This window comes from Prinia subflava, chromosome 8 (assembly GCF_021018805.1).
Source record: "Prinia subflava isolate CZ2003 ecotype Zambia chromosome 8, Cam_Psub_1.2, whole genome shotgun sequence".
NCBI classification, from domain to species: domain Eukaryota; kingdom Metazoa; phylum Chordata; class Aves; order Passeriformes; family Cisticolidae; genus Prinia; species Prinia subflava.
Window position 1 is genome coordinate 6,958,789 of NC_086254.1, and position 27,680 is coordinate 6,986,468.

The following is a 27,680-nucleotide window of genomic DNA, read 5'->3' on the forward strand; positions in this document are numbered from 1 at the left end:
TGAGAGAGAGCTTGGGTGGTGTAATTCAGAGAACTTCCAGAGAAAATTACATGCCTGGGGAGCTGGAATTTAACCCTCTAGCAGGGGAGCTAAAACTGGGGCTCAGCCCTGTGTGCCAGCATGTGGCCACGAGCTGTGTCCCCAGTGCCAGGACAATGAGGGGAGCAGAGAGGAGCAGCTCAGACCCCTGGATCCCCACCCAGCTCTAGGTGTTCCCCTCCCACAGGATCAGCCCCAGGATTGCCCCTGGATGCTGCCCCCCCGTGCCCTCCTTTCTCACACAGAGACAAAGCCAAGGCTGCTGGAGCAGATGTAAATTTATTTCACAGGACCCACACAGGGCTCAGGGGAGACTTAGAACTGCAGCTCTCATGCAGGCTCAGCCTCATTTTTACTTTTCAGCCTCTTCTTTCTGTTCCTCTCCTTCCTCCTCCTCTTCCCGCTGGTGGTGGGGACAGGAGTGGCTGGCACTGGCTCCCTGCCCAGTCCCTCCCGTGCCGGGGCATCGCTCAGGATGGTGTTGGATGCTTCCCCCAAGGATGGCAGCAGGGCCCAGGGATCACTGGGGGCAGCACCTGCAGGACGGCTCTGTGCCCCCTTTTCAGAAGAGCCTTTCTTCTTCAGACCTTTCCCCTTATTTTTCTTATCTTTCTTTCTCTTCCTCTCTTTCTTGACTGCCTTGGGGGCTGTCCCAGTGTGATGATCTGCTGGGAGGGCTCCTCCCCACGGGGGGCTCAGGGGGACTCCCCTGGGCCGGGCTGCCCGGTCGATGAGCTCCCCCCCAAATTCATACAGCACCGGCTCTCGGGGCACCGCCACGGCCACTGTGTTGTATGCCTTGCACCTGCCAAAAACGAGGAGACGCCACAGGATGGGACAAGCCCGGGCAGGGGGACAGTCCCCAAGGCAGGGGGGACTCACCAGACATAGAGATAGGGCTCCACACACTCCTCCCTGTAGGTGAACTCGAAGCAGGGCACCTGGATGACGTTGAAGAAGGCCTGGCCCACCACCCGCGAGGCCGTGTCGTTCACCCGCCGCAGGCACTCCTTCAACCTGCCCGGGGCAGAGCCGGGCTCAGGGGCTGGCACAGCCCAGGGGGATGCCAGGGTGCCCCAGGCAGGTTTGGGGACACTCACCTGCGGTCGCAGTCACAGTGGCTGATGGTGTGCCAGCGCAGGTTGCGGTACCCGTAGCGGGCGGTGAAGGGGTGGATGACGTGCTGGCAGTGGTCGTGGTCCCGGCAGCACCGGTCCGTGTCCCTGTGCTCCCCTGCAGGGAAACGTGGGGGACAGGCAGGGCTGGGGGCCGCATGCAGGGCTAGGGTTGAGCTAGGCTAGGACTAGGATCAGGTTTAGATTGGACTGACAAGCCTGGAATCATGCTGGGATAGGTGAGGGTGGATGGGTAGAGGCTCAACTGGATCAGCGCTTGGGGACAAGGCTGGGACTGGGATGGGGACTGGGGACAAACACCACACTGGGGGTGAGACTGGGACTAGACTGCAGTCCTGGAGCAGGACCATGAGAGGGTTCAGGCTGGGATCAGGATAGCAACTGTGAGTGGACCAGTGTTGGGACAGGGACTGGAATGGCAGCAGGACAGACCACGGAGTAGGCTGGGGGCAGAGGGTGGATCAAGAGTAGACCAGCACCAGAAAGAATTGTGATAGGGACTAGGCAGAGGTGAACTGGGATTGGACTGGTGCTTGGGTGGGGACTGAACTGGGACAGAGACAGACAGGGATTGAACTAGCATGGGAACAGGGGCTGGAGTAGGATTGGTGGGGATTGACCCAGCACTGGAGTGGGCTGGAGCAGCACTGGAGTGGAGATGGATGGGATGGGATGGGATGGGATTTGAGAAACGGAACTGGAAAGGATGGAAGGGAGTGGGATGGGATGAGAAGGGGTGGGTTGAGATGGGATGGGAGGATAGACGTAGCAGCATCCCTGCCGCCCTTACCCAGCTGCTCGTAGCTGTCCGCGTTGCTGCCCGCACCACACCACAGCGTCCCGGGGTAGGTGAGCCCGCGGCGGGCACGGGGCCGTCCCGGCGGGGCCGCTCCGGGGACAGGTGGCAGCAGGAGCAGTAGGAAGAGGAGGAGGAGGAGGAGGAGGCGGCAGAGCAGCCCCGGGGCGCACATGGCACCGCGCCGCTCGCCGCCGTGGGGCCGCCTTATAGAGTGGCGCAGCCCGCCCACGCGGGGCGGCCCGGCACGGCTTGGCACGGCCCGGCACCGTGCGGAGGGTCCCGCAGAGCCGGGGTGCTGCAGCCGCTCCCGCAGCCGCGGCACGTCCCGCGCCGGCAGCCCGCGGGGAAGGGGTCACCCCTCCCGGTGGGACCGGCCCCGTTGCTGTGGCAGCCGGTGGGGTGATGTGCCGGGGCCGGTAACGAGCCGGCCCCAAACCCCCGCCCCGTGACGCACCGGGCCCCGCACAGCCCCCGGCCCCGGAGCGGCCCCCGACAGGAGAGCGATGCTCCCTGCATCCCTGCGTCCCATCCTATGGATGCTCCCTGCAGCCCCGGATCCCAGCCCACAGATGCTCCCTGCATCCCTTCCCGTGGATGCTCCCCACATCTGCACATCCCACGCCATGAGTGCCTGCTGCATCCCCGTGTCCCATCCCACGGACCTCCCCTGTGCCCTGCATCCCACCCTGCAGATGTGTTTTTACAGGACAGCCCAGAGCCCGGTGCCCAGCCGGGCTGGCAGCCCGCACTGGCATTCCCAGAGCGCTGCCAGGGCTGTCCTTCCTGGCCAGCTCCTGTCCTTGGAGCCCATTGACAGTCAGGACACAGCCCTGGCTCCCTGGGATGCTGTGGGAGCCAGTGCTCAGCAGGGCAGGACAGTGCCTGGACACCCCAACGGGGACGTGCTTGGCCTCAAGAAATCCTCGTGCTGCCCAAGACCACCCAAAGCTGCAGGACATCCCCTGAGCGTCACCCTGGCTCGCTGACCCCTGCACCACGGGGTGCCACCACACTGTGCCACCCACACTGGTGCTGGGGACACCCACATGGGGTGCAAACACCACAGCCCCATCGCTCCCCACCACAGCACTGCCTGGCTGGGACAGCAGAGCTGGTGGGGGACCTTGCTGGCCCATGGGAAGGTTCCTGGCTGGAAGAGTCCCAGTGTCCAGCTGGCCAAGGGTGCTGGCCCGGTGCCACAGGGGCTGCCCCTGCTCAGCTGTCGCTGTCTGTGACGCTCCCGTGACGGTCCCGCTCGGCTCAGCCCTGCCACCAGCACCCAGGTACGGAGCTGGAACGGGAGCCCTGGGCCCTGGGGTGCCACGTGTGGGTGTGGGTTGGGGCCACCAGGCCATGGGGAGCCCTGTGGAGGCTGGAGGTGGGGAAGTCTCACCCCCCTTCATGCTCAGTGCTTGCAGCGCCTGCAGTCCCCACACATGGACCTGTGCCACGTCCCTGCCACCCGGGAGAAGGGCTGGTACCTGGCACTGATGGCCCCCAACGTCAAGGGTCCCAACTATGCCTGGCTGGACCCCTCCCGGCTCTACTGCCACCCGCAAGTACCCAGTGCCTGGGGTGGGTGGCACCCACAGGGGTGCCAGGGTGGGCTGCATCTCCACAGGGCTGTGGGGCACCCAGCCGTGGGTGCCCATGGCGGGCTGCGGGCACCCAGCCCCTCCACTCTCCCCCCAGGGCTTGCAGGACTGCGTGGCCGACCTGCTGCAGCCCTTCCAGGGAGATGCCATCGACATGGTGGCTGGCATCGACGCCATGGGCTTCATCCTGGGTGAGCAGCACACAGGTCCCAGGTGAGTGCAGGGCGTCTGTCCCTTGTCCCTGGGGGTGCTGACAGTGCTGTGCCCTCCTCCAGGCGCTGCTGCCGCTGTCACTCTGCAGAAAGGCTTCCTGGCCATCCGCAAAGCTGGGCACCTCTGTGTGCACACCGTGGCACAGCCCTACACCGACTACTCGGGCCGGGAGAAGGTGATGGAGGTCCGCACCGATGCCATCTCACCGGGTGAGCCAGGGGGGTGCTCCCCTTCTGGGGGCTGCCAGTGTGGGCACGGGGCACTGATCCACAGCCTCTGCCCCCTCCAGGTCTGCGCATCCTTCTCGTGGACCAGTGGGTTGAAACTGGGGGCACCATGAGAGCGGCCATCGAGCTGGTGGAGCGGCTGGGGGGGGTCGTGGCAGGTAGGAGAGGGCACCCCAGGGTGCACCCATGGGTGCAGCGGGACCACCACAGTGCTGAGCCCCACTGTGTGACCCCACAGGTGTCGCTGCCATCTGCATGGAGAACAGCGAGGGAGGGAAGTGGATCCAGGAGCGCTACAAGTGCTCCCACTGTGTCCCCCTCCGCCTGCAGCCTCGCTTTGACCAGCACCAGTCTGGCTGGGACTGATGTGGGACTGGCACCTCGTGTGTCCCCTGCAGCCCCCTGAGGCTGCTGGGCTCTGCAGGACAAGGATGCTCCTCCGTGGAAGAAGGAACCTGTCCTCAGTGGCAGCCATCCATCCTCCTGCTTGTCTGAGCCTGGGGGCTGCACCCAGGGTCAGAGAGACCCACAATCAGCCCCAGCTCCCCACCCTCAGCCCCACGCGTTTCTTACAAAGCATAAAAAAGGTTTTATTAAGACAAAAGGGAGCCTCAGGTCACCTCCCCCTGCGAGCAGTACCTGGGTTTGCATAGCTACAGGAGCCACACGGGTGCTCCTGCCCACCCCAGCCAGGGGTGCCCAGGCAGGCGAGGGGCCAGGGGGGGCTGGGGGTGGCAGGGACGGCTCCTCGGGGCCGGCCGGGGTCGCCCCTCTTTGGTCCAGAGGTGTGAGCACGGAGGGGGCTGGGGCTGCCCCCTCACTGGCAGCACTTGGGTTTCTTGCGGGGCGTTGACAGGTACAGGTCGCTCTCCTTGCTGCTGATCCCTGAGGGACAGAGGAAGGAGGGTGGGTGGGTGGGTGGGGGACAAGGGGGGACACCCCCGTGGGGCTGGCCAGGGCTACTCACGCACGGTGTCGCCGATCCTGCGGGTGCTGCTGCCGCGCTCCAGCTCGGCCAGCACGCTGCTCTCAAAGGTCAGGGCCGCCACTCGGAAGAAGAAATCCCGCACGTTCTCCCCTGCCCCACGGGAAGAGACCCCCTGAGTGTCCCCTGACCTGGCTGATGCTGGCATCTGCATCCCCCAGCCAGCTGGACTCACCAGTGAGTGAGGAGACAGCCCAGTACTCTGCCTGCATCTCCTGGGCCACCTTGAGAGCGTCCTTCTCCATCAAGCTGTACTGTGCTGGTGTCTGCCAACCAAGCCAGGCATGGGTGGGTGACAGGGACAGCCAGGGCACAGTTTGCCCACAGGGAGGGGCACACACTCACGCTCAGATCCTTCTTGGAGCCCACCAAGAAGAGGATCACATTGGACGGGTCGTTCTCCTTCAGGGCATCAGCCAGCCACTGCCTGTGGGAGCCACTGTCACCAGCTGCTGGCTGAGCACTGCTCACACACCACAGCAGCCCCACAAGCCCTCTCTGTCCAGCCCTTACAGCCCCCACACTCCCTGGTCCCACCCCTGGGCCATGTGTCACCCACCGTGTGTGCTCCAGGGATGCCACGTCATTGACATCGAACACAATCACGATGGCTGGGGGAGGAAGGAAGGGTGAGATGGGGACAGGGACAGCTGTCCCTGGGGATGGGCAGCTGGGACACAGTGGGGATGTGCTCACCCTGTGCTCCCCGGTAGTAGGTGGAGGCGATGCACTTGAAACGCTCCTGGCCGGCCGTGTCCCACCTGGGGGGGGTGTGGGAGGTGAGGAGGGGTTTCAGGGGTGGTGGGGAGGGGGCTGCCACCTACTCACAGCTGCAGGCTGAAGGGCACCCCCAGCACCTCAAACCGCTCCATCTCGAAATCCACCCCGATGGTCGCCTTGTAGTTCTTGTCAAAAGTGTCCTTGCAAAACCTGCAGGGGGGAATGAGGGGGGTATCAACATCCCCTGACCCCCTCATCCCAACCCTTTAGGGGCTCAGTGCCCCCTGCCCCGGCAGTGCCCAGCACCAGAGTCTGCCTGGAGCCGGGGTCAGCCCAGGGTGCTGCTGCCCTTCAGGGGAGAGGGGTCACTTCCCCCACTCGCCATCCCCCTCCCAGCCTCTCCGGCCATCCCGTTACCGGTTGATGAGACAGGTCTTCCCCACCGAGAGGTCGCCCACCACGATGATCTTGGAGATCTTGAACCTGCAGGAGGCGGACGTGCATCTCAGCAGGGTGGGGGGCACCCCCCGGCTGACCCCCGGGGCAGAGGGGCTGGTGGGGTGGGCGGGCATCACCCCACGGCCCCCCCGTGTGCGCAGCGTTCCGCATCCCGGCTCTGCATCCCGGCAGAGCTCATCCCGGACCCCCGTGCCCGCCCCCGCCCCGTGTCCCCCCCGCGCCGCATTCCAGTGCCGTGACGCAGGGCTCGGCATCGGGCAGCGCCGGCAGCCACGCGGCGCCCACGCTGGGGACCCCCACCCGCGGCTGGCGGGACCGCGGGCCCCTTGTCACTCCCCCACCCCAAGAGCGGGGACCCCAAACACGCCCGGCTGACCCCACAATGCCCGTCCGCTGCTCCTGGCAGGCGCTGGCCACCGTGGGGTGGAAGGCGGGGCGGGTGTGCAGGGCGGCCTCCTTCCGAAAACACTGCGAGGGGGACAAAGAGGGACACCGGGGGTGACCACGGGGCTCGGCGAGGTCACCCCCGGGCCCGCGTGTCCCCCTGCTCACCGGGGGCAGGTCGGCGATGACCCTGTCCCTGCGGACCGGAGCCAGCACGTTCATGGTCCGTGGGTGGCCGGGGGAGCAGGGATGGGATGAGGGTCACCGCGAGGTCTGGGGACAGAGAGAGTGAGGAGTGGCGATGTCCCCATGTCACAGTTGTCCCCGTGAACAGCAGTCTGGAACATGCTTGTCCCCCTGTCCCCAAATGGGGCTGTCCCCTTATCCTAACAGTTTCCACTTTCCCAGGGCATAGTTGTCCCTGTGTCCTGATTCCCCACGTCACCAAGGATGGCTGTCCCCACATGCCTGCCACCTCGAGCCCCCTGACTGTGGCTGTCCCCATGTCTCAGCTGTCCCCGTGTCCCAGCCATCCCCACATCCCGAGTGTGCCATCTCAGGGCATCACCGTCCCCCTGCCCTCAGGCGTGGCTGTCCCACACCGCGGGACACAGCTGTCCCCGTGTCCCACCACCCGCACATTCCTGCACACCCGGGTACCACTGTCCCCACGTTCCATCCATCCCCGTGTCGCAGCTGTCCCCACGGCCATCGCAGGGTACACCGCTGTCCCCGTGACCCGCAATGGATCTGTCCCCAAGTCCCACCCATCCCCATCGCCGCGTCCCACCGGTCCCCGCGTGTCCCCCCCCGTCCCGTGTCCGCCGTGCACAAACCCCGCCGTCCCCTCGCCTTATCCTAGTCCAAAATCAAGCTCTCCTCGCCTCGTCCCTGTCCCCACGGGGACAGGGGTGTCCCCGTTACCGCGAACCTCCCAGCGCCGGTAGCGGTGCTCGGTGCTTTACGCCCAGTCCCGGAGCAACCGGCGTCCAGGCCCCTCCCACGCCCCCGAAGGGCGCCCCGAAGGGGGCGTGGGAGGGGCCTGGACGCCGGTTGCTCCTGGACTGGGCCATTGCGTCGCTACCACCGCGACGGGACCCCGGTAATCCCCGCCACCCCGGGGCTCACCCCGGTCCCGCACCGCCACGACGGCGGGGAGGGACAGCAGAGTGCCAGACTACAACTCCCATGATGCCCTACGGCGCGCGGGACACTGCTGCGCTTGCGCAGACGAGTCTGTCAAGGAGTACTACCACTACCGGCATGCTTCGAAAGTATCGCGGGAATTGGGGCAGCGCGGTAATGGGGTTTCCGCCTTGCTCCCGCGAGATTTGGGTGTATAAGCCCGTGCGGTGCGGCGCGGGAGACCCCTTTCGGCTTCCGCCTGGCCAAGATGGCGCCCAAGGCGAAGAAGGAGGGTGAGGGCGCGGGGCGCTGGGTCCGTGTTGGGGGCGCGGGGCGGCGTGTGGGACCCCGCGGGGTGCTGCTGTATGTGGGGTGGCCGGGCTGAGCGAAGCGGGGAATCACGCAGAGTTCCAGCGTTTTGTTGCGCGCGGGCACGTGGAGGTGGCGGGACAGGCCGGCCGGGTTTTCTGAGGGAGTGTGGGGGGGGGATGTTCCCATGTGGGTGCTGGGACTCGTATGTGGGGAGGGAATAAGTGCCTTTTCCCGCGCGGAAACGGGAAACCTTTAACTCATTTGGGCGTTTTGGGGCTCGTCTTGGTTGAATGAGGGAGCGTGGGCGCTGCGGGAGGTTTTGCTCATTGACCAGAGGCGGCCGTGCCCGGCTGCGGGCACATCCCGACCCTTGTGGTGCTGACCGAGCTCTCCTCACAGCTGTGCCTCCGAAGACAGAGGCGAAGGCGAAGGCGCTGAAGGCCAAGAAGGCCGTCCTGAAGGGGGTGCACAGCCACAAGAAGAAGAAGATCCGCACGTCGCCCACTTTCCGCAGGCCCAAGACGCTGCGGCTGCGGAGGCAGCCCAAATATCCCCGGAAGAGCGCCCCACGGAGAAACAAGTGCGTGTGGGGTGTGGGGCTCTGCCCTGCTGGCGGGTTTAGGGTGTGGGAGCAGCCCCATGAATGGGCTGCTGTGGGGACCTGGTGGTTTGGGATGCAGGTGATGATTTTACAGCGACCAAAGCCTGAGAGTTTGTGATTATAACCTTAGGTGACTGATGCACCCCAAAGAAAGTCCCTGAAATTCAGAGGAGCACCTGCCAGCTCTCTGTTAATTGTAGGACCTTTCTTGCAGGCTGGACCATTACGCCATTATCAAGTTCCCTCTGACCACAGAATCAGCGATGAAGAAGATTGAGGATAACAACACTCTGGTGTTCATCGTGGATGTCAAGGCAAACAAGCACCAGATCAAACAGGCCGTTAAGAAGCTGTACGATATCGACGTGGCCAAGGTCAACACATTGATTAGGTGAGAAGGGGGAGCAGAACAGGTCCCTGGTGGGTGTGAGGTGCTTCATTTCAGCAGAACATGAGAACACCTTTGAGGTTCAACAGATGTGGGATAAAGCTCCATAGCTAAGTGCAGCTTTTGGCTGAGCACATCTTGGTGAAAGTGGGAAATGTTGGTAGACCAGAGGGTTGGTTTCCTTAGGGAGCTCTTTGCCTCTTCAAGGGACACTTCTGACACCCAGGGAGTCCTGTGCAAATGATGTAAACTTTGATTCCACTGAGTAATGTGATGTTTCCAAAGGAACCACTGATGCACATGGGAATTGCAGGAATGTGGAGCAGGGGGCAGGGGTTGCCTCTGTTCTGATGCCTCCTGTTTCTCTCTAGGCCTGATGGAGAGAAGAAGGCTTACGTCCGACTGGCTCCAGATTATGATGCACTGGATGTGGCCAACAAGGTGAGATGTCTGTGAAACTTGGAAGCTTTTTGTGCAACTTGTCTCATGTCTCCTGCACTTTTGTGCAGGATTGTTCTTCCTGAGTTTCTTCATGAGGTGCTTGTGCTTCAAGTGTGGTGGCACTGCTGTGGCCTTGTAACCAGACAGGATCTGAGTGTTGAGGAGCTGCATTCTCAGTCAGTTCAGGGTGTCTGAGGTAGGCAGGAGGCAGAGGTGGTGCATACAAAGTGGGTAGGGGAATGTACAGCACAAAGATCACTGTAGAATAAATGTACAAAGTGGATGTGCAAAGCTCTTGGGCAGATCTGGGAGGAAGAAGCCTTGGATGACAGGAATCTGGGGAGATGCAGCTGTGACAGTGATGGCTGTGGCAGAGGCTCTGCCTTTCTGCCACCATCACATCTGTTTTAACATCCTTTGCTTCTTTCCAGATTGGAATCATCTAAACTGCATCTGCCGAGGACTGTACAGACTAATAAACATTGTGACACCACTGGGGGCTCTTGTGTTTTGTGACAGCACAGCCAGTGTGAAAGAGAGCACCCAGCAAACTTTGGGGCCTTCATTTTGTTAAAGGGGTTTCTCCTTCCCTTCCTGGCACTGAGTGGGCAGAGCTCCACAAGAGGGCCATGCAGGAGCAGTGCTGCCCTGCTCGGAGGGTGTCTGGGATCCTGTGGACACGAGGTGACACCTGAATCTCAAATATCTCTGCATTTACCCCCAGATCTCTTGTGTCTTGCATTTTCTTGCACATTGTGATTAGGATGTGTTTGTGATCAGTGTTTTGGGTATCGTACATCGCTTCCTTTGTGGAGAAAGGCCACAACAAAAACCTGCCAATGGCTCTGATGTGACACAAGTGACCTGTCACACCATGTCCCCAGTGTATCAGCTCTCTGCTTATGCTGCAGGTTCACTTGGAACCCTCCTGCTAATCCAGCAGCAGAGGCTTTGTGGGGTTTTCTGGCACCATCTCTGCTCCATGTGCTAGCAGCGTGTGAGCTTCCCTCTTGCTGTTCCTCACAGGGTTCACTGTCCTCAGGGCTGTTTCCAAATGCTGCTGTTGTTGCCTCTGCAGTGTTTGTTTGGAGTGTTTGGAGTCAAGAGAACGTGGAGCACTGGGTGAGCTGGGAATAGGGGAATTACAGAAAGGTACTTGAGTTTAAGAACATACTTAGACTTGACTGAGAAAGATGATGAAAGTCATGACCAAATACTGATTGTGGTAATTGGGCTCTTGAATGGTGGGGACACCGAGTTCTTCCAGGCCTCTTGTGGAGGGTGCCAGATTTCCAGGACAGTGGTGGATGGAAAGCAGGAGCAGCTCTCAGGACTTGGGTGGAGATTTGTGCTGGGCTGTATGGCCCTGGTTTGACACCCGTCATTTGGGCTCAGGGGAGGTCGGCAGGAGGTGGTCCCAGCCTGCTCTAAGGGATAAAAAACTGCCTGGAGGGAGGAGTGCTGCTTCCCTGGCACCACCAACACAGCCTCTTCCCTGTGCGTGCATAGCAGCAGAGTGCCCTGACCCCCAGGCCACTTTTTTAAACAGTTACCCTAAGAAAGATGGGAGAAGTTGCCCCTCTTGTAGCAAAGCCACTGTCACTGCTGGTCAAGGATTGGGTCTGGAGAGCCTGGATGTGCTGCAGCCAGAAGCTGGGAGGGATTCCACATCAGCATGACTTGCAGTCAGCCCTGGCCTTACCTCAGCTCAGCCCAGTGGTGCTGCCCTGGCACTTCCCTTGCCTCTTGCTCGTGGCTGGCAGCCTGCCTGATCCACAGCTGCGCTGCTGGGGGGATGCTCCTGCTGGAGCTGTGCTCCGTCCCTGGGAAGCTTTGTCGGGCCTGGTCTTCCACACTGGTTTAAGGACGGGGAAAGTGTGGGCTGGTCTGAGGCTGGGACCTGCTGGGACAGAGCCGTGTCTGCTTCAGGTGGGGAGACAAGGGGAAATGTGTGCAGCAATAGGGGTGAGGGGAAAATTAACATTTGAGCACAGTTGTGTGGGGTGATTGCAGATGCAGCCATCTAAACTGCAAAGAGGCCATGAGGCTGCAGCTGGAAGACACACCCACAGTGCGAGGATGTGCTGCTGAGAGCAAGGCTGAGCTCTGTTTTGAGCAAGGAGGGACGAGGCGGCAGGTTTGGAGCTGGCATGGATCCCTGGCCACACTGTCCCAGCTACCACAGCCGTTCCAGCTGCCAGGCTGTTCCTGGGACTGGTGTCAATGCACGCCAGGGAATCCCAGCAGGATCCAGATCCTGTGGGGTGTTTTCCAGCTCTCTGGTGGAAAGGTGATCCCCCAATGCCTCCCCTTCATCACCAGCTTATTTAAACCACAGTGCCTCTCTTTGCCTGTGCTGGGCAGGTGCTGGGGTGGGTGGGACAGATCCTGCCCAGAGCAGGGGCTGGGCAGGAGTCCCTCTAAGCCCCACTGCTAATGCCAATCCGGTGCCATCCTGGAGCTTTCACGTCAGCAGGATTTGCCTCTCTGGTGCTCCACAGGACCGGCTGGGCCAGTTCTGGTCCCACTCTCCCAGGGAGCTGAACCCCCTCCCTTCTCCTCTCACTGCTCTGGGAGAGCTGCTGAAACCATCCTGCTCGTGTGGCTGCAGGAGAGGGCCCAGCATGCTCACAGGGCTGCAGCTGCACTGCGCCAGTGATCACTCCAGGGGGATGCAAGCATGCAGCAATCTTCCAGGAAGAGCCCTTGGCCTCCCATGGCTTTTCCATGCCAGCTCCACTTCACGTGGCTGCCGGGTGAGTCACGCACTCCAGCCAGGCTCCTCACTGTCAGGCTGGAGACAAGCAGGTCAGGCACTGCCACAAGGCTCAGTACCTCTCCTGGTTCCCTTCAGCTGTTCCCTGCACAGCCCTGGGTCTCTGGAAGAGCAGAGGAAGGAGGAAGAGGAGGGGAACCAATCCACACAAGGGACAGAGTTGTGCTGTTCAAGGCTCAGCTGGGTTGGCAGAACCCAGCAGGCTGAAAGAACAAAGCAAGCAGCAGGAATGTGCCCTCTCCCTCCCTGAGAACTGCCAGCCCTCCTCTGGGAATGGGGCACATCCTTTCCCACAGCCCTGGCCCAGGGGAATTCCCCGACCTGCTCTGCCCCACAGAAGAGCCAGCCCAGGTGTGCTGCGGCAGCAGTGAAGAGACCAATTTAATGCACATAACACCCAACACCACCATGGGAGGGACTCGTCCCCTCCCTCACAATCCTTCCAGGCCATCAGCAGTGAAGCGCAGCCACCCCTGGCCCTCCAGCTGCCTGCAGGGAAGCTGGCTTGGGCTGCTTCTCCATCGGCCGTGCCTGTGGCTTCAGCAGCATCCCCGCAGCTCGGAGAAGCTGTCGGGCTGGTCCAGCAGGGAAGCGCTTTTAGGCAGCAGAGCGGGTGAAGGCAGGGCCTGGGGCCAGGGAGTGAGCCCTAAGGCACATCAGAGCAGCTTTGGAGAGCCCAAAACTTCCACGAGCCGAGAGTCCAGATCCCCCTCGGAGCGCATGTCTCAGTCTATCAGAAACTTCTCACCGTCTACATCTCTCCCTGCAGAGCCCTTGCGCAGGGAGGGGAAAAAATCGGAGCGGAGGAGGCGGGAGAAGTACATGAGGATCATGGCATCGAGCAGCAGGAGATTGGCGGTGAGGAAGGCACCCTGGCCCTGCACCTCCACGTAGCGGAGGAAGTACCAGGTGAGGTAAGCCTGGGGCGCCAGGCGGAAGGCGAAGTACATCACCAGGTTGATGTACTTGTTGGCCTCGTAGAGCGCCGGGAAAGGCACGTTGCTCATCTTCAGCAGCATGCGCACCGTGAGGAAGATGTTGCTCACCTCCACCAGCAGCAGCAGCACCGCTGCCACCAGGAAGCGGCCTGTGACGATGAGTGAGACGAAGGCAGAGATGGCCTGGGACACACACACACACAAAGCAGGGTCAGCTCACCTTGCCCTGGGGAAAGCAAATCCTTCCCCGCCCTCAGTGAGAGCGCACAATTCTGTTCCCCCCACCCAGAGTTCCCAGCAGGCACCTGAGCTTAGAGAAAACCAGTCTGGAAAGCCAGATCCCCCAGGACCAGTTACACCTCCCTGTGCTGGGATGAGCCTGCAGCTCTTCCCCCTCCCAGCTCGGCAGCCTGTCTGGCTCCAGGCGCTCGGAGCCGACGCTGGCAGTGGTCCTGCCCCGCCAGGCGCCCTCGCCTTGTTGATGCAGAGCTTACCTGGCAGCCAGGGCGAGGCAGAGGGAAGGGCTCCAGCTTGCCCTGCCATAGCCCATGGAACCTGGGTGGCCTGAGCCCTGGGGTGTGTGGTAGCCCCCGTGCTGGCCATACTCACCATGGCATGGTGCACCAGGTACTCCCAAGATGAGCGGGACTGATGGTTGAAGATGATGTCAAGGGTGTCATGGATGAAGTAGCCTGTGGGATGAAGGAGAGTGTTCAGAAGGTCTGGCTTGTGCACTGTGACCCACAGTGGAAAGGAGGCACAGCGAGGAGGAGGAGGGTGGTGTGACTGTTCTTCAGGTGTCAGAAACATCTCCACCCCGTCTGGGTATGGAGAGACGGCTGTTCCCTGGGGGTTGGCAGCTTGTGGGCTCCACGCTCGTGATTAAGGCGGGAGGCATGGAGCTGCCCAGCCCTTGAGCCGGTGGCTCGTCCCGAGCCAGCATACCGGGCGAGGCTGAGCAGGGAGTCGGCCGAGTCCGGCGGGGTGGCTGCGGCCATTGTCCTGCCTGGCTCCTTACCTGAGGAAAAGCAGACCAGCAGGTGCCCTGAGACGCTGTAGCCGTCCTGGATGTCGGAGAGCAGCTCCGGAGAGTGCCAGAGGCTGCGAGTGAGGAGAGCAGGAAGGGGATCAGCTTAGGCTCCGCGATGGGGAACACGGGGACCCCCTGCCCACTCCCCAGGGGTGCCCAGTTCGCAACATGTGCACTGTGCCCGCCGCCCCCCGCGCTGCCCGGTACCTGAAGAGGGCCCATAGCCCAGCCAGCACGGAGTGTGCGAAAGAGACGAGGAGATTCCTCCAGCGCCAGACGCGGCCGGGACGGCTCCGTACGGCGGCGGGCTGAGGCAGGGCCAGGGCCAGCCGGCGCAGTGCCCCGAAGATCGCCACGCTGCCGCCCACCAGCGCCGCCGAGGCCGCCCGCCAGCCCGGGCCCATCGCGCCCAGTCCGGCGGCGCGGGGCCGCGGCGGCGGCGGGCGGGGCCGCGGGGCCACGCCCCTCCCGGACCGCACCTTAGCGCTGGCCACGCCCCCTTATGCTCTCTTGAAACCACGCCTTCTCATTGGACACTCCCCTCCGCTGGCCACGCCTCCCCGCTGCGCGCCTGCGCGGGGTTGGCGGGCGCTGAGGGGCGTGGCCGCGCTGGCCTCGCATTTCATTGATAAGCGGCGCGCTGGCCACGCCCCCTGCCCGCGTGTGTACGCGCGTACGCGCGGGGCGGTGCGCGCACGTGTGGGGAGTGTGGCGCGGAGGGTGCCGCGCCTGTGTCACACCTGTGTCGCACCTGCGTGGGGTGTGCAGGTGTGCGGGCTGCTGGGCGTGTTCCTGCTGGGCGGTGCCGCCGAACGGGCGCGGTATTGCCCGCCTGTGCCAGACACTGCACGTGTGTGTGTCAGATACTGCCCGTTTGTACGTGGCGGCGCGGGAGGGTGGGTGCAGCCTGTGCGTGGCAGACGTTGCGCATCTGTGCTGGGCCCTGCACATCTGCCACCGTGATGCACAGCTGGCGTGGGCCTCGCACATCTGTTCTGCGCCGTGTGTGTGTGTCCCTGGCGCGGTGTGGCTGTCGCCGGTGGTTGCAGCGTATTGTGTCGGGGGAAGGATGCCGGGGAAAACATCGTGTTTGGAAAAGTAGTGGGAGCAGCAAGAAATGCGCACCTCAAGACATGGCGGGGGGGCTGGGGTACTCCAAAGTGCCCCTTAATATCAGGCTGCAGTAGGCTGAGGTCGAAAACGCGGCACCCAAACGCGGCGGGGTGCTGTTCCTGCGTGGGGGTCCTGCCCCATCGCTGCCCACGCTGCAGGGCGCTGGCTTGCGCCAGGGGGGCTGACCCCCCTCCCCGGTGAGCCGAGCTGGCTGTCACTAGATGGCAGCAGGGCCACGTGGCAGTGCCACTACTGCCCCTGCTGTCACTGTCCCTACTCCAGGACAGAGGCCACCACTCTTGTGTGCAGGGCAGGACCCGCTTCCATGTTATAGCCGCCATCAGGGCCGGCCCCAGGGGTGCTCGCGGTCCTGGGGGGTCTAAAGGAGGTCTGAGAGGCCACGGGAGGGACAGGTGGCCCTTGCGCTGGCCCTGCAGCAGCGCAGCCCTCCGCAGTGGGTGCCCCTCCAGGCTCGGGGCTGGCGGCTGCTGGGGACACCGCCGCTCTCTGGGGGTGGGGGGCTTCTGCTGGCATCCCCAGTCGGGGGCGGGCACCCCAGCGCACCCCAAACCTCTCTCTCTGGGTGCTACCCGAGAGCGTCTGACTCCCGGCGGCGCTGAGGTGCCACCCAAGCGGGGCTGGCGTTACCTTCTCCCCCCTCCCGAAACACGGAGTCCCCCAGGCCGCACGCACGGCGCGGTTTGTCCGCCCGCGGACGCCGTAGCAGCGCGGAAGTGTCTCCATGGAGACGGACGGAGCGGGGCCCAGCCATGGAGAAATACGAGCGGATCCGGGTGGTGGGGAGAGGGGCCTTCGGGTGAGGGGGCGCCGGGGATGGGCGATGAGGAGGTCTCCAGTCTTTCTACCTCCGGGCGGGAGGCCTTTAAGCAGCGTCCCCGTGGCAGCGAGGCGCTTGTGGCCACGGCAATGCGGGGTCGGCTGGGATGTGGCACTCGGGGGGGACATGGCACAGAGTGCGTGACATCCCGGGGCGCGGGGATTGCAGGCGACCGGTGCCACCCCAGGGTGATGGGCAGGCCCTGGGCAGTGCGCTGAGGCCCCGTCCCTGTCCCCGCAGCATCGTGCACCTGTGCCTGCGCAAGGCTGACCAGAAGCTGGTGATCCTGAAGCAGATCCCGGTGGAGCAGATGAGCAAGGATGAGCGGCTGGCGGCGCAGAACGAGTGCCAGGTCCTCAAGCTGCTCAGCCACCCCAACGTCATCGAGTACTACGAGAACTTCCTGGAGGACAAGGCGCTCATGATCGCCATGGAATACGCCCCAGGTGGGCCCTGCTGGCCCCCAGGGCCTGGAGCTGCTCCCTCGGCAGGTCCAGGGGATGCCAAGCCCTTGGTTGTCTTTGGGTCAAGCTGCTGTGGTCTCACGCTGTGCTCCTTGTAAAGGTCCTGGGCTTTGCATGCCCAGGAGTCCAAGCATGTCTCTCTTGGTTTCGTACAACTTACTCAACTTTCTTTAGAAGACTATTCTTTGTAGGAAATGAAAGCATTAGCAAGATTCATAGGCCTTTAAACAATTCCAGGGAAAACAGAAAGAGCATTGAAGAAAATACAGAGAAATATGACAGATTTTGAATTTAATTTCATGTTGAGCTATGGATTCTGCTTTCTGGTCTTCCCTGCCTAACCTGAGCTCCTGAGGCTTTCAGCTGCTTGGGGCTGAGGTAGAAATGTGCAAGCAGTCCTCTGCCTTGGGCTCATTCTATTTCCTTTGCCATTCTGCTTCCTATGGTGCCTGTCCCAGCAGGGAAGGTGGAGAAAGTGTCTAAACAAGGCAGAGATCTGAAATTGTATGCAGCTGAAAGCCATGGATGCTGAGACATATACCTGCCTCTTTTGCACTACATATTTGAGGAGATGCATTTGTTGATAAGTATCTGTGGTTCTTGGTGGACACCAAATTGACCATACACCAAGTAACCAAACATTGATGCAGGTTGTGGAGTCACCATCCTTGAAGATACTCAAAAGAGATTCTGTCCTGGACAACCTCAATGGCCCTGCTTGAGCAGTGACCTCGCAAGGTCCCTTCCAACCTCAGCCACTCCATGCCTTACACCTGCTAACCATATCCAAAACTAGGAGATTTCAGTCCCCTCCGTCCCTGATCACCATGTTACCATCTGCCCTGGGCTCAGGTTTCAGGCACATTTCCCTGTTTCAACTCTGTTGACCTCACATTTCTAACAAGATTTCCTGTGGAGTTTCAGATGAAATCAACATTTGCATGAGGGTTTGCTAGAAGCTGTACGTGAGCCCTGAACCTGGACCTCCCCTTCCCGACAGGGGCCTCTCTGTGCCACGTGGCCTCTTGGACTGCAAGAATTCTCCTGTGCAGAACAGGCTGATCTTGTTCTGCAGTGGAGGTTTATGTCCTTTTCCAAGAGCTGTAATTTTAGTGTTTCTTTTCCTGCTGCTTTTGATAATATGTCAGCGGTAACTTCTCTCTGGCTGTTTCTTCCTCCCACCAACCGTGCTGCCATTGTTCAGGAGCACTGGAGGATGTGCTGTGTATCCCACCACGATGTGTTTTTCCCACATGCTTGGCTTGTTAGGATGCCAAAATGGCAAAATCCCCCCAGTTTTAGGCCAGGTTTGTGCTGTCCTGTGCAGCTCCCTGTGCCCACAGCCCTTTGTTGTTCCTTGCAGGGGGCACTCTGGCCGAGTTCATCCACAAGCGCTGTAATTCCTTGCTGGATGAGGACACAATCCTGCACTTCTTCGTGCAGATCCTCCTGGCCCTGCACCACGTGCACACCAAGCAGATCCTGCACCGTGACCTGAAGACCCAGAACATCCTCCTGGACAAGCACCGCATGATCGTCAAGATCGGGGACTTTGGCATCTCCAAAATCTTGAGCAGCAAGAGCAAAGCCTACACGGTGAGTGGCAGGGGAGCTTCTCACCCCATGGCAGCAGGCTGGAAACTCTGGATTTGGCTCACAGTAGTCTCTGGGAAGTGGCTTTAGGCAGTGCTGCTTTGTTCCTTGGCTGGTGTCTTCATGCCCGAGTTTGCTGTGGCTCTGTGGGCTGCAGAAAGGTAAGAAAGACCTGCCCAAAGCTGGGAGAGGATAGAGTGTCTGGGTCCACTGGGGAAGGCAGACAGGGTGGCTCCTGCTGGGGGTGGTGTTTGCAGACTCGTCTGACACATCTTGAGCAAATAAATTCCTGCCTGTGCACTCCCATCCTGCCTTAATCTCTTTTCTCTGCTTGACATTTGAGTGTCTTTCCCCACCTGGGCTAATCTGACCAGACATTTGTATCATGCTCCGTGCTCTGGGCTCTGATTCTCTCAAGTGGATAGAAACAAAATTAGAGGCAATCACTGTATGTGTCACTGGAAAGGCAAATCCTCTTGTTTTTCACTGAGATTGTCAGGCAGCTGTTGATGCCAAGGGAACAAAAGCTCATCTCTGTGAAGCTTTAGGTGGTGGTGCTCCAGCCAGCTCTGCACTGAGCCTTCCTCTTTCCACCTCTGCCCCAGTTTCACTGTGGTTTTTACTGTGGTAAATTTTTGTCTCTTGTAGGTGGTGGGAACTCCGTGCTACATCTCCCCGGAGCTCTGTGAAGGGAAGCCTTACAACCAGAAGAGTGACATCTGGGCCCTGGGCTGTGTGCTCTACGAGCTCGCCAGCCTCAAGAGGGCTTTCGAAGCTGCGGTAAGAGCCATGTGGTTTACACGTAGCACAGGGAGCCGTGGCCTCTCACAGAGGTGAAAATGTACGCTGGGATCACTTCTCAGCGAGCCGGGAAGTGTGAAGGCAGAGGGCAGTGCTGAGAGCTCCTTCCTCCTTGGCCTCGCCCCTGACTGCCCAGCCACTGCTTGTCTCTTGTTTTCTCTCCAGAACCTTCCTGCCTTAGTGCTGAAGATCATGAGTGGGACGTTTGCCCCGATATCAGATCGATACAGCCCTGACCTGCGCCAGCTCATCCTCAGCATGCTCAACCTGGATCCTTCCAAGCGGCCGCAGCTGAACGAGATCATGGCCCAGGCCATCTGCATCCGGCCCCTCCTGAACCTCTACACAGACGTGGGCAGCGTCAAAATGAGGAGGCAAGTGACACTGCCACCTCAGTGTCCCTTGGGAGGGGCTGCCACAGCCCACAGCGTGTCTGACCAGCTCACTGCCTCTGTTCTGAGCTCAGACAGAGCATTTTCCCAATGCAGCTCTCTTCTGCTGCCTAATGTGCAGCTGCTGCTGGCTGAGCATGGCCCAGGGGCTCAGAGCCAGGCAGGTGCCATGGCAGGTGTGAGCTTGTCATCACAGTGACAGCAAACAGAGCTGTGAGCACAGGGGGAAGTGAACTGCTGCCAACCCCCCCTCTCTCAGATTGTTTAAAGCACCAACACAGAGCAATGCTGTGAGTGATTCACCTGTGGCTTCTGCTGTAGCTGTGCCCAGACATTCTGTGATGCAGGGCTCTGCAGGACATTAAAGGCTGCATTTTGGTTTGGCAGGCCTGAAAAACCCTTGGCTCCGGTGGCCCCAGTGACCCACAGCCGGACAGGGGGACGGGCGAGCAGTGCCAGGTCGAGGGGTGAGTTCTGGCATGGTGTGTTCAACTCAGCTCCATTTGGAAGGATCCTTTCCCTTGGATGACACAAGGCAGGGAGGCACCTGTGAGAGGAACTTAAGAGATGTCACCTTCCCTGAGCTCTGGAGGAGGCCTGCAGCCCCTTGGACTGGCTTGGTCTGGCTCTGGCAGCTATGCTGGCACCCAGACTGGCTGGTGCTGTTGCTTTTCCTGTGGGAGGAGAGTCAGGGATCCACGTTAATGATTTCCCTGTGCCCCACAGGGCTCCGATGTGGTTCAGCCAAGACAGGAATCCCACCTCCACTGTCATCCATCTACACGTGGGGCAGTGGCATCACCACCCCTCTGCGCCTGCCCATGCTGAACACAGAGGTGGTGCAGGTCTCTGCTGGCAGGACACAGAAGGCTGGGGTCACCAAATCTGGGAGGCTCATCCTGTGGGAGGTGAGTGCCAGGGAACCTGGGGCAGGCAGTGGCTGTGGAGCTTTGGATGTGTGATTTCTGTGAAGGAGGCATTTCTGCTCACTCACAGACCCTGGTGCTGCCTCCCCCAGGACTGCAGTCCCAGCCAGGGTGTGGGGAATGCTGATAAGCCTGTGGGGAGGGGTTCATCAGTGTTCTCCAGCCCAGCTCTTCCATGGCTTGTCTCCATCAGGCTCCTCCCGTGGGTGCTGCTGGGGGTGCTTCCCTCCCAGGAGCCACTGAGCAGCTCCAGCCTCAGTTTGTGTCCCGTTTTCTGGAGGGCCAGTCTGGAGTGACCATCAAACACGTGTCCTGTGGTGATCTTTTCACAGCCTGCCTCACAGGTGAGCTGCTGCCTCCTGCCTTCACCTGCCTGGGTCCCAGAACTGCATCATGTGAGGGTCAGAAATGGCAGACATGGTCCTCCTGTGATGCCACACTGGTCAGCTTGGTCCCAAGCTGTCTGGTGTGGGGAGGGCCACAAACAGTTGGACTTAGATGATCTTAAAGGTCTTTTCCAACCTAAATTACTCTGTGAGTCTATGAAATCTCCTGTGCTTGTTGTCCTGGTTGCATTGGGAACTGACAGTGGGGACTGCAGTGTGAGGAGAATCTCTGTCACATACTCTGTGAGCATGACATGGGCACATGCAGTGACCAGCAATGACTGGTGCCACAGTGAGGAGTCAGCGTGAGCTGCTGCAGGGCTGGTTGTCCTCAAAGTGCAGGAAAGCAGGGTTTGGAGCCCCCTCAGAGCAGTCCAGGAAGTGTTCTGGGTGAGAGGGGAGCACACACACCAGTCCAAGGCCATGTTTGTGCAACAAAGCCCTCCCAGTGGTCCTGTGGGAGCTCTGTTTGTTCTTCTGCTGGGGGTCAGGGCAGCAAATGACAGATTCACAGTGGGCAAACTCCATGGGCATGTGTTTATCCTACCTCCCACGGCGTTTCCTGCCACCCCTCTGCTGGGCAGCTGCCCAGGGAGTGCCTCTGTGACTTTAACACCTTGACACACCGTGGGGTTCGTGGGGTTCACAGCTCCTGCATACACAGCTGCAGCAATGTTATCTCAGCACCCTTATCACTGCTGTTTGTTTGTCGAGTGAGCCATTGCAGCATGGTGAGGCTGCAGCTCCCTGGAAGCTCCTGCAGCTCCCTGGAAGCTCCTGCAGCTCCCTGGAAGCTCCTGCAGCTCCCTGGAAGCTCCTGCAGCTCCCTGGAAGCTCCTGTAGCTCCCTGGAAGCTCCTTCAGCTCCCTGGAAGCTCGCTGAAGGCTTGTGGCCCCTGCAGCCTCTGAGTCAGAGTGGGTCCTCTGGTCCTGGGAGCCACGGCCACCCCTGGGCTGTGTCACCTGGCAGGGCCTCACGTGTGCCTTGCAGGGCCTCACGTGTGCCACTGACAAGGCTCCTTTCTGCTCCTCCAGACAGGGGGATAATCATGACCTTCGGCAGCGGCAGCAATGGCTGTTTGGGGCATGGAAACTTCACGGATGTGAGCCAGGTTGGTGGACAGGGTGCTGGGCATGCTGCTCCCCTGGGGTAAAGGATGGATTGTGGCTTCTGCACCATGTGAGCAGGCTCATCCCAGCTCCAGGGATGTGCATCCCAGGCGTGCTTTGGCATCTGACCCCCCTCCCCCTCCTCTCCCTGTCACTGCGGGTTTTAAAAGACCCAACCTGCCTCTCTCTTTCTTCCCCCCCCTACACAATGATCCCTTTGAGCGTGGGGGAAGTCAAGAGCTGCCTTGTGGTTGCTGTTGGCAGGCTCCCAGCTTGGAGCCTGCCTCTAATCACACACCTGCCTGCTTCACTCTTGGCCTGCAGCTGCCAGGGTTCACTGAGAAAAGTTATTTTTCAAAAGAGCCAGTATTTAAAGAAGAGCTGTGTGTTTCCGATTGCCTCAGAACACTGGGGCTGAGGGCTTCATTGCTCCCTTCCAGCTTCTCCCTTCCCTGCCTGCCCTCGGATGTGGCAGCAGCCGATGGCTTCCAGCCGAGCCCAGGCACTGGTGCCATTTGTCACTGTGGTCAGCTGGCCCGTTTGTTCCTGCTCCTCCCAGAGCTGAGCTGCTCCCTGCTTATGGCTGGGGAGGGGAGGCCAGTTGGAAGCAGCAGCCAGATCCCAACAAATGGTGCCTTTCACTTGAGGGAGATAATGAGTATGAGGCGAGGTGTCAGATCTAACAGCAGGTCACAGCAGGGGCTGGGGGAAATGTGGAGATCCTGGTCACTCCACACCCTAATGAATCTGAGCTGTTAACTCACAGCTCCTCTGCACAAGAGCCTTTGAGCCAATGCATCCTGCACCAAGCCCCTGCCTGCTCAGAGCAGGCATTCACAGCCCCTGGCACTCCCCACGTGGGCAGGGGGGCGAATCCCAACCCTTGCTGAACCTCTTCCCTCTCCAAACTCTCATGCTGGCTGCTTTCTTCCGCCCCAGAGATGTTTGCATTATCTGCTGTGCTGCGTGCACGTAGTCTCTTATCCCTTTGAAGACTGTTTGGAACAAAAAAAAAAAAAAAAAAAGAAATTTCTCTGTTGTTTGTGTTGGATGAAAACTGGGATGCTGCCAGCGCTGTGTTGAGTCTGGGGGGGCCGGGTGGGAGGGATGGCAGCAGCCGGGCAGGCTGGGAGGTCTCGGCTGACGGCTGCTGCTCTTCCCCTGCCAGCCCAAGATTGTGGAGGCCCTGCTGGGCTACGAGATGGTGCAGGTGGCCTGTGGCGCGTCTCACGTCCTGGCGGTCTCCAACGAACGGGAAGTGTTCGCCTGGGGCAGGGGGGATAATGGTAAGAGATGTCTGTTTTGCAGAACAGGGCTTGTGCCTGTTCCCGCTCCCTTTGCTGGCACTGCTTGCCCACAGTCCCCTCCAGATGTGCCAGGGGGGGTGGGTGTGGAGGAGCTGCAGCTGTTTTGCTGTGTACCGGGGCCCCCCTGCTTTGGGTTTTGCTGCTTTCTGGGATCCCAGGCTGGGCTCTTGCAGCAGCTGTGTCAGTGCTGCTCTCAGTGGGGCTGTGCTCAGGGTGTGTGTTGCCATCAGCTGTTCCCTGCTCTGTTCCTCCTGCCAGGTCGGCTTGGGCTGGGCACCCTGGAGTGCCACAACTGCCCCCAACAGGTCACAGTCCCTCCGGAGCACGAGGCTCAGAGGGTCATCTGTGGCATCGATTCCTCCATGGTCCTCACAGTGAAGAACCAGATTCTTGCTTGTGGGAGCAACAGGTAAGAGGGGTGAGGGTCCCTGCTCCACATTTTACCCTCCTGGGTCTGTGTGTTGTGGCCAAGGGGCTCCAGAAGATATCCCTGAGTGATCCTAGAGATTTTCCCTGTGCAGGTGTAACAAGCTGGGCCTAGACCGGATCAGCTCAGTGGAGGAGCCTTCCCCAGAGGACCAGGTGGAGGAGGCCACTGTGTTTGTGTGTGCCCAGTCAGCCCCCTTGAACCAAGAGCCCATTGTGTGTGCTGACATCGGTACAGCACATTCAGCTGCTGTCACAGGTGAGGGTGTGTGCCCAGATTCTGAGAGAGGGGACACCTGCATTTTCCCTGTCTTCCTTTCTGCCTGTTTCCTGTGAGCAGTATTTCAAGAGACACCTTGCTCACCCTGGGGACAGCAAAGAGCTTCAGGGGTTTCAGTGTGTCCCAAGTGACACCCAGTTGTGTCTCTCCTCTCTGCTGTCAGCCTCTGGCCACTGTTACACCTTTGGGAGCAACCAGCACGGGCAGCTGGGCACCAACTCCTGCCGCAACAGCCGCATGCCCCACCTGGTTGTGGGGCTGGAGATGATGAAGGTCACCGTGGTGGCTTGTGGAGATGCCTTCACCGTGGCCATCGGAGCAGGTGAGGCTGAAGCTCCTGTGTCATGGGCTGCAGCAGGCCCTGGCTGGCTGTGGCCAGGACAGGTGTGCAGCAGGTGTTCATATCCCTCTGCAGACGGCGAGGTGTGCACGTGGGGGAAAGGAGCCAGGGGACGCCTGGGCAGGAAGGACGAGGAGACAGGAGTGCCCAGGCCAGTGCAGCTGGAGGAGACACATCCATACCTGGTGACATCTGTCGCCTGCTGCCACGGGAACACACTGCTGGCAGTAAAGCGTGAGTAAAGGCTTTGTCCCTGTGATTCCTGCCATGAGGACCCAGCCAGACACAACGCCTTGTGACCGGAGCTGTGCCGAGTAACCCTGGCACGTAAGCTCAGTGTTATTCTAGTCCTTCCTGAGCTGTAGTAGATGAATAGAAATAACTTCAAGCCCAAAATAATTCCCCTGCTGCTCTTCAGCTCTGTGACACTGCCTCTCCCACTGGGCAGGGGGAGCAGAGGGATGGCAGAGGCTGTCTGGTGCACTCCCAGACAGGTAGGCTGGCCAGGCTGCGGCCGGCGGGGAGCTGGTGTGCCAGCGGTCTGCAGAGGATCCAAAAAGAGCAGCTCTCTAATTGATGCTGCTGAAATAGAAGCTGAGATTTGAGGCGTCATTTTGGCTGCTGCCTTTCCATTGTGGTTTGGAAAAGATAGCGATGGTTTTGTGGTTCCTCTCTGCTCGGGCCAAAGGCAGCATCGTGGCTTGGTTAAAACGTGCCCGTGGCGTGACCTGCCCTTCCGTTGCCTGGATGTACAACGGGAGCCTGGCCCAGACTGCTGCAGGGGCCTTTCTTCCTCCTCTGCTGGGCTGAGGGATTCCAGTCCCAGCCCACTTCAAGGAGGCTAATTACAGCCCGGAGGGGAGGAGGCCCGGCTGATGGCCCCGGCCCAGCGGAATCAGCCCTGGCTCTGTTTCTGCCCTGCAAGTGCCCAGCTCTCATGTGATGTGCGCTGCCACATGAAGGGATGGGGAATGGCCGAGTCCCCAGGCTCGGGAACAAGTAGGGCATTTGTCATGGGAGTAAAAGGGTTTTGTCTCTGCAGGAAGACTGCAAGCTGCTCTCCCCTTCCGCTGCTGGAGTTGCCCTGAACTCTGTGGCAGCTGGTTTTGGGCTCCCACCTGCAGCACTGGAAGAATAGGGACTGAGTGTGTAGCCCCATTGCTGTCCCTCTGCCCCAAACCAGTACTGGACAGTGGTGTGAGGGCAGCAGCAGCCTTGCCTGCCCCAGCATCCATCAGCAACCAGTGTGCAAAAAAGCACTATGAGCTTTGTAAATAGCTGAGATTTGGGCTTTCACACAGCTCAATCTGCCTGGAAATTTCTCCAGCGAGAACACGAGATCCAGTGACACATGTGATGTCATTGCTGCTGTGATCTGGCCCGGGAGGGTGCTGGCACAGGCGAGCTGTGCTCCACCTTTGGGGCGGCCGTTCTGCTCCTTTATGGGGTCAGCTCTGCTTTTGACTGGCTTGGGCTGCTGCCCAGGTTATCATGAGCTGCTGCTGCTCCCTTCTCTCAATCCCACTGCAAACAGAATAACTGGGAGAAGCCAGGATGGAGAGGAGGAGGAGGAAAGCACAAACCTCAAGAGACTCCATTTCTTCCTGCTTGGGCTCTGCTGGGCGTTGTCTCACTTGTGCCACTACTGACTACAGGCTTCCTGTAGGGAAGGGGACAGGGATTTTGGTGCCCCTCTGTTGGGTGTCAGGCCTGTGTGGGACAGAACATTTCTTGAAGCTTTATCAAGGTGGGGCTTGCATATAATCTTGGTCTTTATCCTTTTTGTTTCAGCTGTCGTGGAGGAGTCTCCTTCCCAGTGAGTGAGAGCGGCCACATCCTGCTCTTCCTGCTGCCACGGTGGCCTGGCTCAGACACATTCCAGGCTCCAGAGCTCCTCAGCTGCACTCCAAAGCAGCAGTCTGGAAACAGAGAGCTCTTAACGATGGTTCCCAAGGAACCAGAGCTGGTCTCATTTATTGAATTGTCACTGTGAACCTCCAGTGCCTGAGAGTCGCTGCCCTGGACCTGCCCAGAGCTCTGGGCCTGCCTTCAGGGGGGGTTACACCACGGCTGTTCCCCTCCCTGGTGGAAGTGCCTGTGTGGAAGAGTGAGGAGCAAAGAGGTTGTTTTCCTCTGTGGAAACTGTTTCTGGTTACAAAGCCCAGGCTGACAGCTCCGTGTCTGAGAGAGCTGTCAGCCTTTGCACAGCAGCGTCTGGAGTCAGGGCCCCAGGCGCTGTGCTGGGTGACTAAATGCAAACCTCTTTGCTAATTAGAGAAGTCTGTCCTTTCCCATCCCCCCCTAAAACATTTCACCCATTTATTGAGCACACTTTGGAGGGTCCTGTCTGCACGGCTGGCCAAGCTCTGCACGAGCAGCCTCCCTGTGCTGCACAGCTCTCCCCAGATGCTGCCTGGAGCTTTCCAATTACAGCCTCCCCTGGCCCCAGGAGCTCACTGGAGGATCCTCCAGCTGACATTTGTCCTCAGGCCCCTAAGTCCTGCTGCTGACTGGAACACTGGCTCCCAGCTGAGCTAGGGAAGGCATCAAAACACAGCCAGTGATTGTCAGTACTTGAAGTTTTTTAACCCACATTTGTCCAAGGAGCTGATGAGTTTTCACCAGGGGTCTTTGCGGGCAGGGGAAGCACATCCATGTGTTAAGGGCAGGAGTCACGTTTTTTGTCTCCAGAAGGGTCGTTTCCTTTCCTTTATTTTTTTCCTCTTCTTTTCTTTTTTTAACTTACATTTGCCCTGGGCCATTTTTTGATGAGCTTCTGTCTCTGATCTGTCTGACATTGCAAATGCTTTTGCCTTTCACATCCATCTTTGTGCTGTTGCCAATCTGTTGTGTATAAAGTCGGTGCTTTCATAAGCTGGCTGAGATGAAATCTCTCTAATTATTTTTGTGATTCTTTCCTGTTTTCAATGAGGGAAACCTCGACAGGCTCTGGTAAAAGCCAACTGATCCCTCTGTCATGTGGAAGGTAATGAATTTCTGCAGCTCTCCTGCCCTTCCTTCCCTCGCCTCCCAGGCTCCGGCTGTGGAAGGGAGCAGGTCCCGTCCGGCTGGGAGAGGCGTGTGCAGCCCTGGCTGCAGACACAGCCTCCCTCTTTGGCTCCTGGCAGGGTGGGTGCACGGGTTTTTCCCTGCCTTTTTTGTTTCTTGTGGAGCTGCCTTTTCAGGCGGTTACACCCTGCTATCCCAGGAAGCCGCCTGGAATTCAAAGGTTCTGCCAGTCCTTTGGCTCTTTGCTGTGCTGCAGGTCATGGAGACAGGGCTGTGGCAGGGAAGGTGCTTTCCCTTCCCAGACCAACCTGGGCACCAGGGTGCTTGCAGGGCTGGCTTCAATCACCTCAAAGCCCCTCTAGGCCACTGCCTCTCCTCCCTGTGTGGAGCTGGCAGCACCTCCAGCTCCTTCCAGCATCGGATTTCTCTTGCCTGTGTTGTGCAGAGCTCCCAGGGCTCCCCTCACCCCACACCGCACATAGGAAGGGGCTGGTGTTCCTCCTGCAGCCTTGCCAGGGCTGAGGGTTG

At 60.0% G+C, this 27,680-nt stretch overlaps 6 protein-coding genes and 2 non-coding genes across 9 annotated transcripts; 5 read left to right on the forward strand and 3 right to left on the reverse strand.

Moving 5' to 3' along the window:
- Positions 1-289: 289 nt before the first annotated feature.
- Positions 290-2,321, reverse strand: PROCA1 (protein interacting with cyclin A1). The gene is made up of 4 exons (XM_063402639.1): positions 1,966-2,321; positions 1,140-1,272; positions 922-1,056; positions 290-844 (listed from the first exon to the last, which is right to left on the reverse strand). The coding sequence occupies exons 1-4, from the start codon at positions 2,144-2,146 to the stop codon at positions 370-372; spliced, it is 924 nt and encodes a 307-aa protein (XP_063258709.1). The 5' UTR covers positions 2,147-2,321; the 3' UTR covers positions 290-369.
- LOC134553225 (adenine phosphoribosyltransferase-like) lies at positions 2,321-4,375 on the forward strand. The gene is made up of 5 exons (XM_063402640.1): positions 2,321-3,533; positions 3,667-3,760; positions 3,845-3,991; positions 4,072-4,167; positions 4,248-4,375. The coding sequence occupies exons 1-5, from the start codon at positions 3,411-3,413 to the stop codon at positions 4,373-4,375; spliced, it is 588 nt and encodes a 195-aa protein (XP_063258710.1). The 5' UTR covers positions 2,321-3,410.
- A 303-nt stretch (positions 4,376-4,678) lies between these two features.
- On the reverse strand, positions 4,679-7,334 carry RAB34 (RAB34, member RAS oncogene family). The gene is made up of 10 exons (XM_063402638.1): positions 6,726-7,334; positions 6,550-6,641; positions 6,132-6,197; positions 5,823-5,924; positions 5,691-5,755; positions 5,554-5,605; positions 5,340-5,421; positions 5,170-5,260; positions 4,977-5,087; positions 4,679-4,894 (listed from the first exon to the last, which is right to left on the reverse strand). Exons 1-10 carry the CDS (start codon positions 6,777-6,779, stop codon positions 4,827-4,829), a joined length of 783 nt encoding a protein of 260 aa, XP_063258708.1. The 5' UTR covers positions 6,780-7,334; the 3' UTR covers positions 4,679-4,826.
- Positions 7,335-7,847: 513 nt separating this feature from the next.
- Positions 7,848-9,917, forward strand: RPL23A (ribosomal protein L23a). Its single transcript, XM_063404944.1, has 5 exons — positions 7,848-7,975; positions 8,394-8,574; positions 8,810-8,986; positions 9,355-9,424; positions 9,856-9,917. Exons 1-5 carry the CDS (start codon positions 7,951-7,953, stop codon positions 9,868-9,870), a joined length of 468 nt encoding a protein of 155 aa, XP_063261014.1. The 5' UTR covers positions 7,848-7,950; the 3' UTR covers positions 9,871-9,917.
- On the forward strand, positions 8,668-8,739 carry LOC134554450 (small nucleolar RNA Z17). The gene has a single exon (XR_010081245.1). It is a non-coding gene; the product is annotated as a small nucleolar RNA Z17 (small nucleolar RNA).
- LOC134554449 (small nucleolar RNA SNORD42) lies at positions 9,218-9,283 on the forward strand. Its single transcript, XR_010081244.1, has one exon. It is a non-coding gene; the product is annotated as a small nucleolar RNA SNORD42 (small nucleolar RNA).
- A 2,637-nt stretch (positions 9,918-12,554) lies between the features above and the next one.
- On the reverse strand, positions 12,555-14,646 carry TLCD1 (TLC domain containing 1). Its single transcript, XM_063402644.1, has 4 exons — positions 14,376-14,646; positions 14,157-14,239; positions 13,748-13,830; positions 12,555-13,321 (listed from the first exon to the last, which is right to left on the reverse strand). Exons 1-4 carry the CDS (start codon positions 14,570-14,572, stop codon positions 12,926-12,928), a joined length of 759 nt encoding a protein of 252 aa, XP_063258714.1. The 5' UTR covers positions 14,573-14,646; the 3' UTR covers positions 12,555-12,925.
- Positions 14,647-15,954: 1,308 nt separating this feature from the next.
- NEK8 (NIMA related kinase 8) lies at positions 15,955-27,019 on the forward strand. 2 transcript variants are annotated; one of them, XM_063402641.1, is made up of 15 exons: positions 15,955-16,078; positions 16,360-16,565; positions 17,947-18,179; positions 18,825-18,956; positions 19,143-19,351; positions 19,757-19,836; positions 20,096-20,277; positions 20,489-20,639; positions 21,716-21,792; positions 22,959-23,076; positions 23,356-23,506; positions 23,619-23,782; positions 23,967-24,125; positions 24,219-24,377; positions 25,935-27,016. In XM_063402641.1, exons 2-15 carry the CDS (start codon positions 16,430-16,432, stop codon positions 25,961-25,963), a joined length of 1,980 nt encoding a protein of 659 aa, XP_063258711.1. In that variant the 5' UTR covers positions 15,955-16,078; positions 16,360-16,429; the 3' UTR covers positions 25,964-27,016. The 2 variants fall into 2 exon arrangements, with proteins under 2 accessions (XP_063258711.1, XP_063258712.1); XM_063402642.1 differs by having other exon boundaries at positions 15,964-16,098; positions 25,935-27,019.
- Positions 27,020-27,680: the final 661 nt, after the last annotated feature.

Coding starts and splice junctions, on each gene's coding strand:
- PROCA1 (XM_063402639.1), bottom strand. CDS start 2,146: ATGTGCGCCCCGGGGCTGCTCTGCCGCCTCCTCCTCCTCCTCCTCCTC. Junction 1,273..1,965: donor GGACAGCTACGAGCAGCTGG/GTAAGGGCGGCA, acceptor GTTTCCCTGCAG/GGGAGCACAGGGACACGGAC. Junction 1,057..1,139: donor CACTGTGACTGCGACCGCAG/GTGAGTGTCCCC, acceptor TGCCCCGGGCAG/GTTGAAGGAGTGCCTGCGGC.
- LOC134553225 (XM_063402640.1), top strand. CDS start 3,411: ATGGACCTGTGCCACGTCCCTGCCACCCGGGAGAAGGGCTGGTACCTG. Junction 3,534..3,666: donor GGCTCTACTGCCACCCGCAA/GTACCCAGTGCC, acceptor CTCTCCCCCCAG/GGCTTGCAGGACTGCGTGGC. Junction 4,168..4,247: donor GCTGGGGGGGGTCGTGGCAG/GTAGGAGAGGGC, acceptor GTGACCCCACAG/GTGTCGCTGCCATCTGCATG.
- RAB34 (XM_063402638.1), bottom strand. CDS start 6,779: ATGAACGTGCTGGCTCCGGTCCGCAGGGACAGGGTCATCGCCGACCTG. Junction 5,756..5,822: donor GTGCCCTTCAGCCTGCAGCT/GTGAGTAGGTGG, acceptor CACCCCCCCCAG/GTGGGACACGGCCGGCCAGG. Junction 5,261..5,339: donor GCTCCAAGAAGGATCTGAGC/GTGAGTGTGTGC, acceptor CTTGGTTGGCAG/ACACCAGCACAGTACAGCTT.
- RPL23A (XM_063404944.1), top strand. CDS start 7,951: ATGGCGCCCAAGGCGAAGAAGGAGG. Junction 7,976..8,393: donor GCCCAAGGCGAAGAAGGAGG/GTGAGGGCGCGG, acceptor CTCTCCTCACAG/CTGTGCCTCCGAAGACAGAG. Junction 8,575..8,809: donor AGCGCCCCACGGAGAAACAA/GTGCGTGTGGGG, acceptor CCTTTCTTGCAG/GCTGGACCATTACGCCATTA.
- TLCD1 (XM_063402644.1), bottom strand. CDS start 14,572: ATGGGCCCGGGCTGGCGGGCGGCCTCGGCGGCGCTGGTGGGCGGCAGC. Junction 13,831..14,156: donor GCTGGTCTGCTTTTCCTCAG/GTAAGGAGCCAG, acceptor TTCATCCCACAG/GCTACTTCATCCATGACACC. Junction 13,322..13,747: donor ACCTGGTGCACCATGCCATG/GTGAGTATGGCC, acceptor TGTGTGTCCCAG/GCCATCTCTGCCTTCGTCTC.
- NEK8 (XM_063402642.1), top strand. CDS start 16,052: ATGGAGAAATACGAGCGGATCCGGGTGGTGGGGAGAGGGGCCTTCGG. Junction 16,099..16,359: donor GTGGGGAGAGGGGCCTTCGG/GTGAGGGGGCGC, acceptor CTGTCCCCGCAG/CATCGTGCACCTGTGCCTGC. Junction 16,566..17,946: donor CGCCATGGAATACGCCCCAG/GTGGGCCCTGCT, acceptor TGTTCCTTGCAG/GGGGCACTCTGGCCGAGTTC.